Source organism: Dipodomys merriami, unplaced genomic scaffold, assembly GCF_024711535.1.
Source record: "Dipodomys merriami isolate MVZ:Mamm:240054 unplaced genomic scaffold, mDipMer1.0.p SCAF_7, whole genome shotgun sequence".
Taxonomy (NCBI): Eukaryota; Metazoa; Chordata; class Mammalia; order Rodentia; family Heteromyidae; genus Dipodomys; species Dipodomys merriami.
In genome coordinates, this window is record NW_027206290.1 from 19,613,880 (window position 1) to 19,631,182 (window position 17,303).

Below are 17,303 nucleotides of genomic sequence, written 5' to 3' on the forward strand. Positions count from 1 at the left end.
CCTGGGCAGTGATCTGAGCCTCTTTGTGCTCAAGGCCAGTGCTCTACCATTTGAGCCACAGCACCACTGTTGTCTTTTTTGAGTAATTTATTGCGATAAGAGTCTCAGGAGGGGGGCTGGGAAGGTGGCTCAGTGGTAGAGCGCTTGCCTTGCATGCATGAGGCCCTGGGTTCGATTCCTCAGCACCACATAAGCAAAAAGAAAAAAGCTGGAAGTGACACTTTGAAGAGCGCTAGCCTTGAGCTGAAGAGCTGAGGGACAGCGCCCAGGCACAGAGTTCAGGCCCCACGACCGGACCCTCCCCCCCCCCCGCAAAAAAAAAAGAGTCTCTGGGGGACTTTTCTACCTGGGCTGGCTTTGAACCACAATCCTCAGGTCTCAGCTTCCTGAGTATTAGGATTACAGAGCCTGGATAGTCTTAAGACTTTTAAATGAGAATAAGAAGAGTTGGAAAAAAAGTAGCTCAGTGGTAGAGTGCTTGCCTTGCATGCATGAGGCCCTGGGTCCCATTCCTCAGCACCACATAAACAGAAAAAGCCAGAAGTGGCGCTGTGGCTTAAGTGGTAGAGCACTGAGCTGAAGAGCTGAGGGACAGCATCCAGGCCCAAAAATGAGAGTAAGGAAAATGTTATTTATGTGAGAGATTGTGATCTTTAGGTACTGAGAATTTTATTTAGTGGGTACTAAATTTTTCTAAAGCTTTATTTTGTCTCCTCGAACCCAAGGCATTGATTTATGATTAGACATTGCTGTATATGGACAAATAAATTATTACAAATTCTAGATTGCCAGATTTGTTTCATATCTTGACTTAAAAAAAATTGAAAAGGTAGCTCAAGTGGTAGAGAGTTATCCTTGAGCACAAAGAGGCTCACAGACAGCACCTAGGCGCTGAGCTCAATCCCCAGGACTGGAAAAAAAAATTATGCCGGGCTCTGGTGGCTCATGCCTGTAACCCTAGTTGCTCAGGAGGCTGAGCTCTGAGGATCACAGGTCAAAACCGGTTCAGACAGGAAAGTGTGTGACTCTTACATTCACTTAAGCCCCAGAAAACTGGAAGTGGTGTTGTGACTCAAAGTGTTAGAGCACTAGTCTGAAGCAAAAGAGCTCAGGGACACTGCCAAGGCCCTGAGATCAAGCCCTACAACTGACAAAAAAAGACCAAAAAAAAAAAAAAAAAAAAAGAAAAAGAAAAAGAAAAGGCTAGGGTGTAGCTCAAATAGTGGATTGCCTGCCTTGCAAACACAAACCTGAGTTCAAACCCCAGTGCCACCAAAAAAAGAAAAATAATTCCTATCTAAAAAAGATGCAGGAAAAATTTGAAACTAAATGTTTATTACATAAAGAAATTATGAGGACAATTATTATGTATCAATTAAAAATTAAAACTTGAAATAAGAGACTTGAATTTAAATACATGATAAAATATGCAGAAGAAAAAATTTAAAACTTCAATTTTGTTTTCTTTTTGTCATTCATGGGGCTTGCACTCAAGATTTATACTCTGTCCCTAAGCTTTCTTGCTAGAGTTCTTTTTTTTTTTTTTTTCTTGGTAGAGTTCTATTACCACAGCTCCACTTTGCGGTTTTCTGGTGTTTAATTGGAAATAAGACTCTCACGGACTTTTCTGCCTGGGCTGGTTTGAACCATGATCTTCATAGCTCAGCTTCCTGAATAGCTAGGCTTACAGGTGTGAGCTACCAGCCCCTGGTTTCAGTGTCTTTTTATAGATCAGAGTTCAACACAAAAGCTAAGGCGAAAATGCATTCGATGAGAATATTTCTCATAGTTAAACAGATACAGTACAAAAATTGTTTAAGTTGCAGAAGAGCCTTTATGAGCCCTTCATAGTTTACCTAGTTGGGCTGCCACCATTGCAGAAATGCGTGGAGCTAGTACTGGTGGCTCACACCTGTAATCCTAGCTCCTGGGGAGGTTGAAGATTGTGATTTAAAGCCAGCCTGGGCAGGAAGTCCATGAGAATCTCATCTCCAATTAACCACCCAGAAAACTGTGGCTCAAAGTGCTAGAGGGCTCACCTTGAGCAAAAGAGCTCAAGGACAGCACCCAGGCCATGAGTTCAAGCCCCAAGACATTATAAAAACCAAACAACAACAACAACAACAAAAAACCTGGCCATAACCCAACTGGAAGAGTGTGTGCTCAAGGAGCACACCAAAGAGTTTTACCAAATGGTGTGGCTGGATTGCCGTAAGAGCTCAGGTTGTTTATTGGCCTCAGTCGGGGAGCAGAGCCTGGCAGAGGAGGATTGGCGCGCCAGAGGCCGGGGCACCTGTGCCGGTGGGGAAGTTCCACTGCTGACACAGAGCCTGCAGAGAACCTAAAACACTCAGCTGTCCCGACACGGGGAGCCCTCCACGAGCCGACTGCTTCGCGCGTGTACGTGTGCGTGTGTGGAGACAAGAAATGAACGCGAAAGCCTCTATCAGGGGCTTGCTGAGCACGCCGATCCGGACACCCAGCGGCAACAGCCAACCTTGCCGACGGCCTGACTGTGGAGCTGGGCTGGGAATCGCCTCTGCAGAGCCCGGGGCAGCGGCGGGCCGCACGGGGGAGACGTCGGCCGAGCCGGCCGGCGCCACAGGTGTCCACCCCGGCAGGTGACGGCGGGCCCGAGCCTCGCCGCCGCCACGTCCCCAAACCAGTCGTTCGACCCTTTGTGCGGATCTGTGAAAGCTTTCCCCGCACCCGGGCGGGGCGGGCGCGCGGGCATGTCTGCGATTCTCAGGAATCGCCAGGTCGCGAGGTCCGACCCGAAACGGGAGAAGAGGGAAACCAGGAAGATCTGCGAGGAAAGCACGGGTCTCCCCGGTCCGGCCCCCGAGGCTCGGCGGAGGTTTCTTTGTCCGGGTCTCCGGGGCCGTGCGCCTGAGCTGCCCGCTCGGGGGGGAAGGGGGCCGGAGGCTCCGGGGGGAGCGAGGGGGCGGCGGGCGCCTCTCCTGCCCGGTCTGGGAACCCGGGATCCCCCGCGGACCCAACCAGGCCCGGAGCGACCCGCCGGGCAGCCCGCGCCCGCGAGGGGTCCCCGGGCCCGGCCCGGCCCGATCCCAAGGTGCACCGCGCGCGCCCCCTCCCCGCTGCTCCGCGCGCCCCGCCCCTCGGCCCGGACCCTCCCTCGCGGCGGCGGCGGCAGCGGCGGCGGGAGGCGGGAGGCGGGGACGCGACGCGGCGGCGGCGGCGGTTCCAGTCGCGTCTGTCCTCACCGGGGAGCCCGGCGGTGGCGGCACCTCTCGAGACACCGACGCGGAGCCGGAGCCTGCTGGCTGGCCAGAGAGCGCGGTCGGACAGCCGGGCGGCGCCGCCGACGGACGTACGGACAGCGGGACAGCCTGAGTCGCCTCAAGTTCCGCCATGAGCTGGGGCACGGAGCTGTGGGTGAGTGCGGGGCGGGGGGCGCGGGCCGGAGGGGGGCGGCCCCGGGTCCGCGCCGGCGGGCGGGGGTCCCGCTCGGCTTTGTGTGCAGGGCCGTCTTCCCGCCGCCGCCGGGGGCCGGGGGGTCGGAGCCCGCGCCCCCCGTCGCCGCCCCGGCCGCGCCCCGGACGGCGGGGCTGCCTCCCGCAGGCCCCCGCGCCCGCGCCTGCACTTTCTCGGCGCCCGGCGGGGCGCCCTCCGCTCCCTTTGTGGCTCCCCGCCCCGCGTCGGCGGAGGGAGCTATTGTCCCGGGGCGCGGGGCGTCCGCGGCCGCCGGGGCTCGGGCGAGGGGCTCGGGCGGCGGGCTGTGCGGCCCGGGGCGGTGCCCGGAGGGGCGGCGCGGAGCGCGGGGCGGCGCCGCCCCAAGCCCAGGTACGCGGAGCCCGGCGGCTTTGTTCGGGGCCCGGCCCCCACGCCCATTTCCCCTTCCCCGCGCCGCGCGCCCCGCGGACGCCGCGCGCTCTGGGGACTCGGGGACTCCGGCCGCCGCCCGGGCGCCCGCGGGTCGGCTTTGTGGCCCGAATTCGCCAGGGGGGACCGATGGCGGCGCGGGCGGCTTCCCGCGGCTCCCGCCCTCCCCCCCGCCTCCCCGCCGGGGTTCTCCCTCTCGAACCTCCCCGGCGCCGCAGGCTCCAGACCCGGCCCCGGGGGGCTGGCCAGGGAGGTGGGGCGTTGGAGCAGTCCCGACGCGGGCCGGGCGGCGGTGGCGCGCGGGCGGCGGGTGCGCAGGTGCGGCGCGGGGGCGCTGTCCCGGGCGCCGGCCCGGCCACTCCCCCTTCTCCCACCTGTGCGGCTCCCGGCCTTTGTTCGCGGGCTCCGGGGATCGCTGCGGAGGGAGGGCAGAGCCGCTGGGACGCGCCGGGCTCGAGGTTTCCGCGCCTCTGTCCCCTCCCCCCGGTCCTGTGGATAGACTTGAGCGGTCACCTAAGGGGAACACTTGCTTCGGCCCTCCCGGGAATCTCCGGTCTGCAAACACCACACACGCCGAGAAAACACTTGAAGAGCCTCTCCAGACCGCGCCTTCCGTGGCACCGATTGTTCCTAGTATAACGGGAGAGTGCGCGTACGGTGAATCCCGCCCTCTTCACCTCTCACACCGGTGAGGGAGTCGGACATCATGTTCTTTTCCTTTTATTTGTACCTTTCTGTGATTGATTGTAGTGTCAAGGAACAGAAGTGGAGTTGGTTTTAGTTTCCATTTTCATGACTATTTTTTTTTAAAATTTTTGTGTGTGTGTGTGTGTGTGTGTGTGTGTGTGTGTGTATGTGTGTGTTGGTTGGTGTTGGTTCTGGAACTTGAACTCGGGGTCTGGGTGCTGTCCCTGAGCTTCTGTGCTCAAGGCTAGCACTCTTACCACTTCCTGCTTTTTGGTGTGGTTCACTGGGGATAAGAATCTCAGGGACGTTTCCTGCCCGCACTGGCTTTGAACTGTGATCCTCACATCTCAGCCTTCTGGGTAGCTAGGATTATAGGCGAGAGTTTTCAGTGCCCACCTTAGCTTTCACTTTTTATTTAAAACGTGGAGATTTGTGCATGTGTGTGCTGGTCCGGGGGCTTGAACTCAGGGCCTGGGGGCTGTCCCCGAGGTTTTTTTTTTGCTCAAGACTGGCACTCTACCACTTGTGCCATAGCTTCACTTCCCGCTTTTTGGTTGTTAATTGGAGATAAGAATTTCATGGACTTTGCTGACCAGGCTGACTTCCAACTGTGATCCTCAGATCTCAGCCTCCTGAGTAGCTAGGATTTCAGGTGTGAACCTGTCTAGTTTAGGTTTTGAACTCAAAACCTTGTACTTATAAGTGCTCTACTGCTGAGCAACACCCTCAGTTTCATTTAAAAACTTAAAGTTCACTTTGTATCACACTATAGAAAAAGTTTTAAGGAAAAAATATTTTAGTGACGACTAAAATGTGTCCAAGCCCTCCAGTACTACTGATAAAGACTAGAATGTAATTTAAAAGTTATTTTAAAAGTTAATCTGCTACATCAAGCAGCAATTTCAGTCCACCAGTCTCACCTAGTTTATTTTCAGCATTTGAATAGTTTTTTTCCCCAACATTTTGAAAAGATAAACCTTAGGAGAGAGGAATTTCTGCTCTAATTGAAAATTGTTTTATAGCCTCTGGAAATGATGGGAAGAAATTTACTTTTTTTTTTCTTGAAAAAAATTTTTATTCCACGCTGGGGCTAGAATTCAGGGTCTTCTGCAAATGAGCTGTGTTCTGGCACTGATGTACATCTTTAGCCCTCTCAAATTTTAACAATCATATTTTAAAGTTCATAGTGGTTTCAGGAGGACTTGATGGAAACATTTATTAGAAACTAAGTAATGCAGAGCCAACTAATATCAACTCTAAACCTTAGATAATTAGAACTTGGTGTAGAGAACTATGAGTGGGAGTAGAATAAACCTTGTAAAAATTCCACTAGACTTCGTTTTTACTTTTTGTTTTGAATAAGGATGTTGTGCTTCCAAAGAATTGTAAGGAGCTGGGTGCCAGTGGCTCACGCCTGTAATCCTAGTTACTCAGGAGAGATCTGAGGATCACAGTTCAAAGCCAGCCCGGGCAGCAAAGTCTGTGAGACTCTTATCTCTAATTAATTACCAGAAAACCGGAAGTGTCATGGCTCAAGTGGTAGAGAGTTCACCTTGAGCTGAAGAGCTGAAGGACAGGACCCAGGCCTAGAGTTCAAGCCCTACAACCAAAAAAAAAAAAAAAAAAAAAAAAAGGAATTGTAAGGAAAGACAAATACCTGTGCTTTCTCTTGGTACTGAGAACTTTAAGGTTGGGAAAAGTCCCAATTTTTAAATTTAGAAATAAAATTTCATAATTTATTTAACAAAGAATGCTAAGCAGTGATTGTACTCAGGCCTATTGTAATGATCAGTGGAATTTTGTTACTATCTAATGTTTCTTAAAATCTTAAATCTGATAGTAAAGGGATTCCATAGAAGTGCATAACTGGCACTAGGTGGTAGAACCAACAATGATTTCCTGAGTGGATTGTGTAAGACTTGTGTAGCTGGGAAGGAATATCAGTTAGCTGATAATGAATGAGTAGCAGCTGTGCTTTGAGGACTTATAGTGTTCCATGTGAACATTTAAGGCTGTGAATATATACAATACCAGAATCACCTCAATTCTCTTCCGAGTTACACCAAAGATTGCAGCAGCTTCATTTTCTTAGGGTGTGGTAGTTACAGAGTACCATCTCAGGCATCACTTATTATATTCCTTTCTTTATTATCATAGAAACAATGCTTGAACAGAAAGCTAAACATGAGTTGATGATGTCACATAACATACCTTTTAATAATTATTGGCTCTTTTCTTTTTCTTTTTTGCCAGTCCTGGGCTTTTTTTTTTTTTTTTTTTTTGTCGGTCGGGGGCTTGAACTCTGGGCCTGGGCGCTGTCCCTCAGCTCTTCAGCTCAAGGCGAGCACTCTACCACTTGAGCTACAGCGCCACTTCCGGTTTTCTGGTGGTTTATTGGAGATAGGAGTCTCAAGGTCTTTCCTGCCCGGGCTGGCTTTGAACCGCGATCCTCAGATCTCAGCCTCCTGAGTAGCTAGGATTACAGGCATGAGCCACCAGCGCCCGGCCAGTTCTGGGCTTTTTGAACTCAGGGTCTGGGCACTGTCCCTGAGCTTCTTTTGCTCAAGGCTATCACTCTACCACTTGAGCCACAGAACCACTTCAGCTTTTTCTGTTTATGTGGTACTGAGGAATCAAGCTGAGGGCTTCATGCACGCTAGGCAAGCACTCTACCACTGAGCCACATTCCCAGCCCTATGATCCTTAGTTTTTAATAGTACATAATTTAAAGGTTATTGCTATTTTCATCATAAATAAGCTAAATACCGTTGACAAAACTTACTATATATATTTTTGATAGAAATTGGAAAATGTGGGCTGCGTGATAGATTAGGTAAATTAGTTTTGGGTCATCCTTGGTCTAGCCCTTTAATGTTTCCTTTGCTTTATCCTCATAGCATTTGATTTTTTTTTTTTTTTTTAAAGCAAGGTTTCATTATGCAGCCCAGGCCTTAAATTCATCATCTTTCTGCTTCAGTCTCCAGAGTGCTGGGATTACCAGCATACCAGTCTTTTTTTTTTTTTTTTGGGTCCTGTTGTGGGGCCTGAACTCTGGGCCTGGGCGCTGTCTCTCAGCTCTTCAGCTCAAGGCGAGTGGTCTACCACTTGAGCCACAGCGCCACTTCCGGCTTTTTGCTTATGTGGTGCTGAGGAATCGAACCCAGGGCCTCAGGCATGCAAGGCAAATGCTCTACCACTGAGCCAACTTCCAGCCCCCAGCATACCAGTCTTAACATTTCTATTACATTGTAAACATACTTGCTTTTGAGGGAGCTAGATTGTTTTCGCTGATTAAAATATGTTCTGTCTGTGGATATTCATCCTTTGCCCAATGGAATGAATAGGTGCTTAAATTACTCTGAATATTGATTACTGATTAGTAATTGTATCCTGGAAGCAGGCTTTCAGATTCTGAAGGACTCTTAAGGGGTGATAGATTAGGTGGTCTAGATCAACTCAGGAATGTCTAAACAGACTGAAAATAGTACAAAATTAGCAGTGCAGTAACTCATGAGAGCCAACCTTTTTTTTTTTTTGAAAAATGTTAAACATGAAAAAAAATGGTGATGTACAGTGGGATTACAGTTACATAAGTCAGGTAGGGGGTATATTTCTTTTTTCGACAGTGTCATTCCTTCCCTCGAAGTTAAACATTTTTATAGGTTGAAGAGGACATTACCTCTTAAAAGATAGTTCCTGTCAATTTAATTGGCTGACAGCTTGGTAATGTTACTGTCAACAAGAGTTGGTGGAATCTTAAGAAGAAATAAGTTGATTTATTTGGACTAAAGGAATTGAGTTGCACTGCAGAGGACTAGTTAGAGTATGTTGATTAAAATTGACTTTATGTGTTTTAGAGGGCACTTGATTAGAGGAAGTAGGCAAAGCTGCTGCTGCTGCTTTTTTTTCCCCCGTAGGTCCTGGGGCTTGAACTCTGGGCCTGGGCACCGTCCCTACACTCTTCAGTCAAGGCTAGCACTCTATCACAGTGACACTTCTGGTTTTCTGGTGGTTTATTGGAGATAAGAGTCTCACGGACTTTCGGGCTGGCTTTGAACCATGGTCCTCAAATCTCAGCCTCTTGAGTAGCTAGGAATACAAGCATGAGCCACTGGAGCCGGTCTGGCAAAGCTTCTTGATGCGAACTGGATCATGTTTCAAAGGCCATGAAACTGGTGTAGAATTTTTTTTGTGTAAAAACTAAAGCAATTTTTATGTCTCATATACTAAACATTCTGCTATATGTGCTGAAATTTACTAAGGCTTGCAATATTGGCCCTGCCCTTAGGTAACTAGAGTTCTTTTGAGGTGGTATAGATTGTAGCCCTTATCTAAAAGCTTGCCACCTGAAATAAATACTTGGCACCCAAATGGATTTCTAATTTCAGGTTTGGAATATTCACATGTACATAAAGAAATGTCTTCAGTATAGAACCCGTCTAGGGGCTGGGAAGGTGGCTCAGTGGTAGAGTGCTTGCCTTGCATGCCTGAGGCCCTGGGTTCGATTCCTCAGCACTACATAAGCAAAAAGAAAAAAGCCGGAAGTGGTGCTGTGGCTCAAGTGGTAGAGCGCTAGCCTTGATCTGAAGAGCTGAGGGACAGCGCCCAGGCCCAGAGTTCAGGCCCCACGACCGGACAAAAAAAAAAAAAAGAACCCGTCTAAACACAAAATTAATTTATGCTTCAAGATACTTTACACACATAATCTGAAGATAATTTAAACAGTAATTTGAAAGAGGTTTTTGTGATATAGTAGTGAGGGTTGAACTTACTCTTGCTAGACCAGCACAGAGGGCACTGTACCATTTGAGCCATGCCTCCAGTCCTTTCTTTTATTTTTGGAATAGGGTCTTAGTTTATGCCAGGCCAGCCTTGACTAGATCCTCCTTTTTTTTTTTTTGGTTCAGTCATGGGCCTTGAATTCAGGCCCTGGGCTTTTTTTGCTCAAGGCTACTGCATTACCACTTTGAACCACAGCTACTTTTCAAATAAGGATTCACTTTTGCTGGGCTAGCCTTAGACCTTTATCTGCCCACCTACACCTCCTGCATAGTTGGGGTTACAGCTGTGTGCCAGTACAGGTGACTTGTTTGTTGAGATAGGATCTTGCTAAGTTTTTGCCATAATTAGCTTCGAAACTGTCCTGATTTCTGCCTCCTGAGCAGCTATGATTACATAGTGAGCCTGCCCCCCCCTTTCTCTCCCTTTCCTTCTCTCTCCTCTCCCCTCCTTCCCTCCCTCCCTCCCTCCCTCCCTCCCTCCCTCCCTCCCTCCCTCCCTCCCTCCCTCCCTTCCTTCCTTTCTCCCTCCCTCTCTCTTTTTCTTTCCCTTTTGACTTTTTCCCTTTCTTTTTCTCCCCTCCCCCTCCCTCCCCCTTTTTCTCTTTTCGTGGGCTTGATCTGAGGCCTGGGCACTATCTGTAAGCTTTTTGTGCTCAAGGCTAGTGCTCTATCACTTGTGCCACAGCTCAACTTCTAGATTTTTTTGGTAGTTAATTAGAGATAAGAATCTCATAGCTGGGTGCCAATGGCTCATGCCTGTAAATCCTAGCTACTCCGGAAGCTGAGATCGGAGGATCTTGCTTTCAAAGCCAATGTGGACTGGAAAGTCTGTGAGACTCTTATGTCCAATAAACTACTCAGAAAAAGCTGGAAGTGGCACTGTAGCTCAAGTGGTAGAGTGCTAGCCTTGAGCACAAAAAGGTTAGGGATAGTGCCCAGGCCCTAAGTTCAAGCCCCAGGACTATGAAAAACAAACAAAAAAATTCATGATTTTCCTTCCTGAGCTGGCTTTGAATGAATATCATCAGATCTTACCCTCCTGAGTAGCTAGGATTACAGGCATGAGCCACTAGTGCCCAGCCTACTTTTAAATTGTGAAATGAGCAATTTAGTAAAATGTACAAAATGGATTAGTGAATGACTAGCCGGGTTCTACAGCAGTTTTGCCAAAAAGATAATTGTATCTTGGGAGTAAAGTCAGATGACAGGAGATTCAGAGTAGATGACTTATGTATAGTGTCTCCTGCATGAGTAAATGGAAAATGAATGAATGACGCATAAATATGTCAGTATGCATTTTCTATAGCATTTAAAAGGGTCAACTACTGTGTTATCTGCTGGAATAAAAACCTTGAGGCACATATAAGCTCATTTAAATTTGTTTATATTGCTAGAGTGCTTTTTTTTGGTCTTAAGTACATGGTGGAAAAGATGCTAATCTACAAAATAATAGGTCTATAATGTTCATTCTGCTAACTTTACAATATACTTGATACTGTAAAGCACTTCTAGTTCTCATTAGACCCTTAAGAATACAGAAACAAATTATGGTATAAAGCTATTACTGCTTCCTGGATACTAGAGTAAAAGAAGAGTACTCAAGATGTTAGGGAATTACAGGGAAGAAATCACTAACTCTAAAAGTGGGAATTGTGACCTTCTTTAGCAATTAAAAAAACCCTGTTGGGTTTAACTTGAAATATTCCTATTTTTTTATCAAATAATCTACAATGTTCATATTTTGTATTAAAGTATTTTGTGATTAAGACACTTTCTCAAAAGAAAAGATGTAATATGGTGTTTAACTATTTTTTAAAATATTCTACCTTTAGATTAATTCATTTAAACCATTTCTATAAAATTTTCCTACCTTTCTTTTTTTTTTTTTTTGGTCCGGTCGTGGGGCCTGAACTCTGGGCCTGGGCACTATCCCTCAGCTCTTCAGCTCAAGGCTAGCACTCTACCACTTGAGCCACAGTGCCACTTCAGGCTTTTTTCTTTTTGCTTATGTGGTGCTGAGGAATCCAACCCAGGGCCTCATGCATGCAAGGCAAGTGCTTTACCACTGAGCCACCTTCCCAGCCCCTCCTACCTTTTTTTTTTTGTTACTTTAATCAATTTCCATAATTTTAAGTCCATTGATAGACACAAACATGATTTGGTTGTTGGAAACTTGTGAAGTATGGGATAGCTGTGGTTCTGCCTCAGTGGTAGGGTAGCAAGCCTAGGCCCTGTGTTCAAACCCTGTTACTACACAAGCCTGTCCACAACTATGAGACAGTCTGGGAAGATGGCTCAGTGGTAGAGTGCTTGCCTTGCATGCATGAGGCCCTGGGTTTGATTCCTTAGCATCACATAAGCAGAAAAAAGCTGGAAGTGGCGCTGTGGCTCAAATGGTAGAGCACTAGCCTTGAGCTGAAGAGCTGAGGGACAGTGCCTAGGGCCAGAGTTCAGGTCCTATGACCAACCCCTGCCCCCCAAGAAAAAAAAGTATGAGACACACATAGATTGACTTTGGTTTTAGAATTAGCAAAACTGAATTAAGAATATTTCGAGGCCTGGGAATGTGGCTTATTGGTAGAGTGCTTGCCTAGCTAGCATTCATGAAGCCCTGGGTTCAAGTGGAAGAATGCTAGCCTTGAGCACAGAGAGGCTTAGGACAGTGCCCAGGCCCTGAGTTCAAGACCCCCCACCCCCTCAGGATTAGCAAAAAAAAAAAAAAAAGGAAAAAAGGAAAAGGAAAAAAATCCTTCAAGTAAGAGATAAGTGAAAAACTGGTAATTGTGAAATATGTAATAGTTGAGGGCTGAGCAAGGTGATGTCTTATAGTGTTGTGAGCTGTGTTGATCTGGAGCAGAGTATAAGAACCTGAGTTTTGAGGAAACAGGAGTGTGACTGGAGTAGTAAAGCCACAGCCCGAACAGAGAATGGACATGAGAACGTGACGGGCTCAGTGTGGGATGAGAGAGGTCAAGCGGAAGATCTCACCATTGCTGTACATTGGAGCCCAGGTGAAATGAGGAAGGCATTCAGCCTCAGGGTAGTAGTAGCACCCAGGTGGACAGGGAGCGAGTGGGTACAGAGCACAGTGGTATCAGCCTGATGGAGAGTTTCTAACAGTGGTAGGTGGCCTGAGTACAGGGAAGAGAGTACCTGGGTGGAGTCATAGGTGCACACTTATCCTTACATTAAGGATAAGAGGATCCAGGTTTTTTGTTTTTGTTTTTTGTTTTTTGTCGTGGGGCTTGAACTGGGGACCTGGGCACTACCCTGAGTTCTTTTTTTGCTCAAGGCTAGTGCTCTAACACTTTGAGCCACTGCACCAATTCAGGTTTCCTGGTGATTAATTGGAGTAAGAGTCTCATGGACTTTACTGTCTGGGCTGGCTTTGAACCTGAATTCTCAGATCTCAGCCTCCTGAGTAGCTAGGATTATAGGTGTAGAAAAAGATTATGAATATTGGAAGGGTGGTATTTGTTGAAATTGGAGATGTTGGTATAAATTCATGGTTTTCAGTATATAGAGACAGATACAAAAACAAGTAGATGTAAATGTGTGTGTGTTGTCTTTGTACTTTATTAATCATTAAAATCTTAGTTTCTGATTACTTTCATTCATTAGAAGGAACTAGGGTTCTTTGGCTAAATAGCAGATTCCATGCTAGTGTAGGCAACTGCAAGATGAACCTAAAATACAAGTGTTGTTCCAGAAGTAAGGAAGTACTCAAAGAATGATGAAGACATATAAAAAACAGCAGCTTAAAGAGGCCTTGGGGACTATATGTGGGACGATTGTAGCATAAAAATCAATAATAATAGGAATCCGTAAGTCCACACTGATGAAAATAACTATATAAGTAAATGGAAAGTTGAATGAAGAAAAGGAGTCATTGTCTCAAAAGTTAAAAGAGTTACTTTGCATTACGGAGGCCTGACACTTTTAACACCTTAATCAAGTGATCACTTAGTATCACTAGTAATGGGACAAATTGAAATCATGTGCCATCGAATGGATGAACTCATAGACACATTATTTCTGGCCTAAGAAACATCATCTGGGACACACTGATAAAAGTTGATGTTTCATTCTACAAAATAACTCCAGTATCTGAATTCTTTGCTGTGTTGCCTATGATAGAGATAACTGGTAGCAAATGTTTAATCCTGTTATTCATCTGCGAGCAGTGTCTCCCAAATTAAACAGGTGTAAACTGGACTACAGTAGACATCAACCAAAGAAAAACATTTGAGAAGTAAATCTGCAGAAACTAAATGTTGGCATGGTGGCCCATACCACCAGTGAGGCTTATAGTTTTAGAGGTTTCTGTCCATCATCAGTGAGCTCTTGAGCTCTTTTGTTTCAGTGTTTCCCTGCCTTTAATGTTGTGAATATATGCCTCCCTAAAGCCTTTGTAATCCTCTCAAGTCTAGAAGGGCTATTGAAATGATAAGGTAAAAACTTTAGAAGAGATAAAGGAATCAAGTATCACAATGCAGCATGTATATAGGAAAAATCAAAATGGCCATGTAAATTTAAGGTGGGATTACCAAGAGTGTTAAATGTGCAAATGTTAATGTACAAAAGAATTTATTTACTTAATCATTTTCTCCTCATTTGGGATCTCCCAGCAACATTCCTGTCACATTAGGTCATGTAAAAATAAGTAAAATAGGCATATATTTTTCAATATTCCTGTTTTTGAATCATGGAGACTCTTCTGGTTATATATGATCTATAAGATTTTCTTTTAATTCATGAATCATAATTCCAGGGACACGTTACACTGAGATGTAGAAATTGGACACATTGCCAGCCACTGGAGCTACCTGAGTCTCTGTGACACTTAGGAGAGGTCAGGAACACATTGATGTCTTAGCTTAAAATAGGCACAAAATCTCACTGGAAAAATGAGGGCATCTTTTAAAAAAATGTACTAGTCATTTATTAAATGAATTGAGTAATTTCATATGGTGTTAAATGGATTGTTATGCATAAAACGTGATCCAGGGCTGGAAATGTGGCTTAGTGGTAGAGTGCTTGCTTAGCTAGCATGCGTGAAGTCCTGGGTTCAATTCCCCAGTACCACATAAACAGAAAAAGCTGGAGGTAGATGGTGCTGTGGTTGAAGTGGTAGAACACTAGCCTTGAGCACCGAGTGGCCCAGGGACAGAGCACAGGTCCTGAGTTCAAGCCTCGTGACTGACAAACTTGATCCAGGTTTACTGAAATGCAGTTTTTTCTCCCACTTGAAAGTGTAGACAACTATTTTATCTTCAAAATCTATGAAAATAAACCATAGAGTTGGTAGCATGGTTCAAGTGGTAGAGCTCCGGCCTCGTGAGTGCGAGTCTTCCCCCCCAAAAAATCATATTGAAAGTAAACTGTAAAATTCTGTTTAGGTCAACTCTGCTTCTTCCACAATATAGCAGAGGATATGTAAATATAACTATATTGCTTCAACATTTAACCGTAATTATAAGGTAAGAGCATGAGGTCATTCCTTGGATATAAGTAGCCCTTCATTTAGATTTGAGCCAGGAAACCCACTTGCTTTTTAAATAATAAATGTGGCCTCAGAATATTTACTTACCTAAATGAACTGATTTGAGGCAACAAAACAAGAATAACTTAAAAGAGTCTTGGATCCTTGATTCAGCCGGATTACTTAGCTCTGTTACCTTGGGCAAATAGTTTATTCTTCACTTTCCTCATAGGAAATAAGCTGATCTTTGAAGGCCCTTCTAGACATAAAGGCCTATGATTAGATTTTTCACTTCCTTTGCACTTACCAACTAGATTTAATAGGGAAGGGGAAACAGGCTAGAGTGAAAAGGAAATGAGTCCAGTGTGGAACAAAGCCAAGAAATCCAATAGAGGCAATGCATAGGGATGCTTAGCTCTGTTAAGAGGATTTTCACGTTTAAATGGGAGAGGATACAAAAGACTAGCTGTTTTTCACTTTTCTTTTTGCTAATTACATTGTCTAGTTTGGGGGCAAAAATATCAGCTCCAAAGGGATGTTAAACTAGCCTCTAGTCATCTGTTTCCTTTTTTTTTTTTCAAGTTCAGTTAGCAATAGTCAATTGCAGCCTGAAAATACTATATGGAAAACTCCAGCAATAAACAATTCATGTTACGTTTTGTGCTGTTTTGAGTAAAACAATGAAATCTTGTGCTATCCTGCCAGGATAGAGGATGTGAACTATCCTTTGTCCACAATATCTACACTGTGGATGCTACCCACCCATTAGTCACTTAGTAGCTGTTTGGTTATCAAATCCACCTTCTTGGTAGTACAGTGTTCATGTTCAGGTAAAGCACAAGAATAATGATTCTGGTAATTGGCTTAATCTGTAGAGAAGTTATAAAGTGCTTCCTTTAGGGGAAAAGGTGAAAGTTCTTGATTTTTGTAAGGAAAGGGGAAAAAAATCATAACCTGAGGTTGACAGAGACCACATTCACATATTTTGTAACAGTATATTATTATTATAATTGTTCTATTTGATTATTATTATATTAAACCTTACTGTGTTTAATTTGTATATTAAGCTATCATAGATATACCTATATAGAAAAAAGATCAGGCATGAGTTGGAGGTCTTGGAATAAATCCCCTAAGATACGTTAGGCTACTGTATTATATACTAAGTTGTAATTGGTGTAAAGGGAGAAGAATCAGTGGCAGGAAGAGGTCCAAGGTTCCGGAAGCAAGAACAATTAATTATCCAAGAAATGGAGCCAGGGCTAAAGAGTATAACATAAAGATAGGCATATAGTAGCGAATCCTACATTAACTCTAGCTTCTCAAGTTTGCTACCTTTGAAAGCAGAACAGACAAATGTGAAAACAGAAGTGAAAGTCAATAGGACCTCCAACTGTGAACTGTGAAGCCCGGTAAAAACATGGATATTCAGTGTGGATGTGGTGGTGGTGTCAGGAATTACAGAATTTAAAAAAAGGAAGATAGGTGGGGCACTGGTGTCTCATGCCTGTAATCCTAGCTACTTCAGATGCTGAGATCTGAGGATCACAATTCAAAACCAGCCTGGGGAAAAATGTCAGTGAGAACCCCAACAGCCCTCCCCCCCTCAAAAAAAAAAAAAGGAAAAGAAAAAAAGCTGTAAGTGGTGCTGTGACTTAAGAAGTAGAGTACTAGTCTTGAGCAAGATGCTCAGGAACAGTGCTCCTGCCCTGAGTTCAACCCCCAGGACCAGCACCAATAAAAAGAAAAAAAAAAAAGGAAGATGGTAGAAATTCACAGTATAATAGGAGAGAACAATGGAAGGAAGGAGTGACATGGATCAAGATGTATTGTATTCATAACCTGACATTGAAACTCCTTGTATGACTCATTTGTACAACTATTAAAAAAAAAAAACTAAGCAGGTACACATCTGCTGTCACATAACATGTTCTGATGGTATGTAAATTAATTTTGGATCAAATTGTTGTAGTTACTAAGACTGCATACCATTCTCAAGGAGTCTGTAAAGAACAGTTATCTTTTATTTTATTTTATTTTATTTATTTATTTTAAAGGCTAGCACTCTACCACTTGAGTCACAGCACCACTTCTGGCTTTTTCTGCTTATGTGGTGGTAAGGAATCGAACTCATGGCCTCATGCATGCAAGGCAAGCACTCTACCACTGAGCCACCTTCCCAGCCCCCTTTTTATTTTATTTTATTTTTTGCTGGTCCTAGGTCTTGAACTCAGGGCCTGGGCTCTGTTCCTGAGCCTCTCTATGCTCAAGGCTAGCACTCTATCACTTGAACCACAGTGCCAGTTCCAGCTTTTTCTGTTTATGTGGTATTGAGGAATTGAACCCAGGGCTTCATGCATGCTAGGCAAGCACTCTACCACTAAGCCACATTCCCAGCCTCTCTTGCAACTTTTTTTTTTATAAATGCATTTAGATACTAAGTTTGCTAGAAACTATAAACTCATAGGTTGTATGAGGTTGAAATGTACATGTCTGATCCTTTACAGTTG

General features: G+C 45.2%; 1 protein-coding gene across 3 annotated transcripts in view; it reads left to right on the forward strand.

The window, feature by feature from the left end:
* Positions 1-3,206: 3,206 nt before the first annotated feature.
* Fnbp1l (formin binding protein 1 like) overlaps positions 3,207-17,303 on the forward strand; it is a 93,441-nt gene continuing 79,344 nt past the window's right edge. Inside the window, exon 1 of one of the 3 annotated variants that reach the window (XM_070007694.1) lies at positions 3,207-3,396. In XM_070007694.1, the coding sequence (XP_069863795.1) occupies positions 3,373-3,396 (24 nt within the window). In that variant the 5' untranslated portion in view covers positions 3,207-3,372. The remainder of the gene's footprint in view (positions 3,397-17,303) is intronic. The other 2 variants (XM_070007692.1, XM_070007695.1) reach the window with 2 other exon arrangements.